Source organism: Oikopleura dioica, chromosome 2, assembly GCF_907165135.1.
Source record: "Oikopleura dioica chromosome 2, OKI2018_I68_1.0, whole genome shotgun sequence".
Classification (NCBI taxonomy): domain Eukaryota; kingdom Metazoa; phylum Chordata; class Appendicularia; order Copelata; family Oikopleuridae; genus Oikopleura; species Oikopleura dioica.
In genome coordinates, this window is record NC_137292.1 from 5,647,184 (window position 1) to 5,649,644 (window position 2,461).

The window sequence follows — 2,461 nt, forward strand, 5'->3', positions numbered from 1 at the left end:
TTTTATTTTTTATTCAAATTTACAAATTAAATAAACAGAAACAGATAATTTTCTATTCAAAAAAAGCAATTTAAAAAATAATTTTCAGTAAAAATTCTTTTCACTGAAAGGCAGGTTGAAAAATAGAAGGAAAGCCATGAAGGAATGGATTTTGCCCAGCTGCTGTTTGAGCCGCGTAAGCCGCTGGGTTGGGATTCGAGAAAAGAGCCATGGGATTCATCGACATTGGAAACATCGAGTTGGCCATTGCTTGCAGGTCGTGAGGGTAGCTGCTTGTTGAGGGGGCGTTTGAAGCGTCTTTTGTCAGGTTCAGCTGCGGCTGCGGCGGAAAAAGAGGAATCTGGGGCGTCTCGACTTGCTGGGGAAGATGAGCTGCTTCGGGAAAATTTCCGGTCGCTGGGAAATGAGGATGGGAATAGGGGTTGATCGCGGTTCTAGGGTCATTAGGGCGTTTTCGGCGATTCGGAAGAGCGGAGAGTTTTCGGTTGCGAGTTTGGATTCCGTCCTTTTTCATTGTTTTTGGACGAGGCACCTTAATTTTATTTTGAAATTTTTGAAGGATGAGCAAAATATAAGATCCTCTTTGATTTATATAAAAAAGGGAACTACGACAAAATCATGTCCTGAAATCATTCTTTTTATTATAATTTTGAGACTTACCCCGTGAAGTTTTTCATACAGTCCACAAGCATTGCAGACAGGCTCGCCCTTCAAGGATCGTCTCCAAAGAGTCGTTTGATTGGTTTTACAGTTGACGCAAATCGTGCCCACCCTTTTATTCGGAGCCTGGAAATGCAAATTATTATTTTTGAAAGTGAAAGGGTGAAAGAACTTACCACGCGCTTTTTGGGCTTGATCAAGGGCCGATTATGGCCGTTTACTTTGTAGTAGAGGCCGCAAGCGTTGCACAAATAGTTTCCGCACTTGTCCCTTCGCCACAATGGAGTCGTAGTCGCCGCGCAGTTTGCACATTCCCTTTGTCCTGAAAACCAAAGTTAGAAAAGAAGGGATGGATGAGCTTGGATGCAGAAGGTTGCAAACTTTGCGAGTTTGTAAATTTGCCCGTTTTTCAAGCCCAATTGAGCGCCAATTTGTCAAAAGTGTTTGGCACTCGGGAATAAACCGTTTCCGGCGTGCGAGATCTGGATAGGAAATGGAAATGGTCGATAATGGAAGTATCGCTTTTCAGAATTTTAAAAAGTCTCTAAAGAGCCAGAAGCTTTTAAGCAGCCTGTGAAGAAATCTGAGTCAGGATTCAGGAAGTTCTCAATGAAAATAGCGGAGCGGCTTTAACAAAAACGATGCTGCAAAGCCAGTATCGTAAAAGAGGTTGAAACGGAAATTTAAATTAAGTGAGATTTATGGGTGTATATGGGAAAAATGGCTTGTCTTTGAAAAAAATGAAATCTGTACCTGATGGATCACTTTTTCTTCTTTTTGGCTCAGGTTCGAATGGTAGATCCCTTGGTTCGATTTTTGCCACGTCTGGTTCCGAAAGAGCATGTTCAAAGTTCTGTCCAGAATTTGAAAAGAGATATCCAGAGTTTTGCGCGCCGTATCCGCTGTTTCCGAGATTTTGGGCATTTGGCGCGAAGGAGGGATTTTCGAGATGATTTTGAGGATGCGGGTAGAAGTGCTGAGAGGAAAGATATTCGTTGTAGGAAAGAGGGGCGGGAGAAGGGATGACTGTATGATGCGGCTGAATCGGGCTGACGGGGAGCGGGTGATTCGCCGTCTGAGTCGGCTGAAGAGTCGGTTGGCTTCCGTTCGGCTCGGATTTGAAGGCGGAGGGGATCGTCTGAGCGACGGGAGAAGATGTTGAAGGTCCTTCGCGCTGATTTTGAATCTGCAGCGGCTTTGGGCTGCTTTGAGGAGAAGACGATGCTTGGACGGGGAGTTGCGAAGGGAGATAGTTTGTATTGTTGAGTTGAGGAGAGACTGGACCAGTTGGGGAAGTATTTCGTACAGGAGCTGGCTGCTGGGAATTTGAGATGGAGAGATGCTGCTTCGTAGGGGAAGACTGAGCTTTGGGGAGTTGAGATTGAGATTTGTCGGAAATCGGAGAATTCAGGGAGACGTCGGCAGTGAAGGAAATTCCTGAAAAGGGAGTTTGATTTTGATCAGAAAAAAAGACTATTTTGGTCATAAAACGACCCTTGAAATCAAGAATTTAGGAAAAAAACCAAAGTTTTGCTATCAAAAATTACCTGAGTCATGGTGAGTCTGATAAAATCCACTTGAATCGAGCGAGTTTGCATCCCTCTCTTGCTTGTATCCAGCTTGCCAGGCGCTATCTGAATTGGCTATTGAAAATTTGAAGCATTCCGAAAAACCGTACTTATACTGTTGTAACTGTAGTTGCTCTGGTAAGCGCGTTGATTGAAATTCTGCTCGTAAGATACAGAATCTGTCATCTTGTTGTTTTTTGCTGTTTCTCGATCGTTTATCAATTATCTTGATA

The 2,461-nt window shown here is 43.6% G+C and overlaps 1 protein-coding gene across 1 annotated transcript; it reads right to left on the reverse strand.

The window, feature by feature from the left end:
* Positions 1-2,461, reverse strand: LOC145697348 (uncharacterized). The gene is made up of 6 exons (XM_081774539.1): positions 2,339-2,461; positions 2,208-2,294; positions 1,414-2,097; positions 837-982; positions 661-786; positions 1-532 (listed from the first exon to the last, which is right to left on the reverse strand). The coding sequence occupies exons 1-6, from the start codon at positions 2,412-2,414 to the stop codon at positions 101-103; spliced, it is 1,551 nt and encodes a 516-aa protein (XP_081630665.1). The 5' UTR covers positions 2,415-2,461; the 3' UTR covers positions 1-100.

Coding starts and splice junctions, on each gene's coding strand:
- LOC145697348 (XM_081774539.1), bottom strand. CDS start 2,414: ATGACAGATTCTGTATCTTACGAGCAGAATTTCAATCAACGCGCTTAC. Junction 983..1,413: donor AAGAAAAAGTGATCCATCAG/GTACAGATTTCA, acceptor TTTGGTTTTCAG/GACAAAGGGAATGTGCAAAC. Junction 787..836: donor TCAAGCCCAAAAAGCGCGTG/GTAAGTTCTTTC, acceptor TTGCATTTCCAG/GCTCCGAATAAAAGGGTGGG.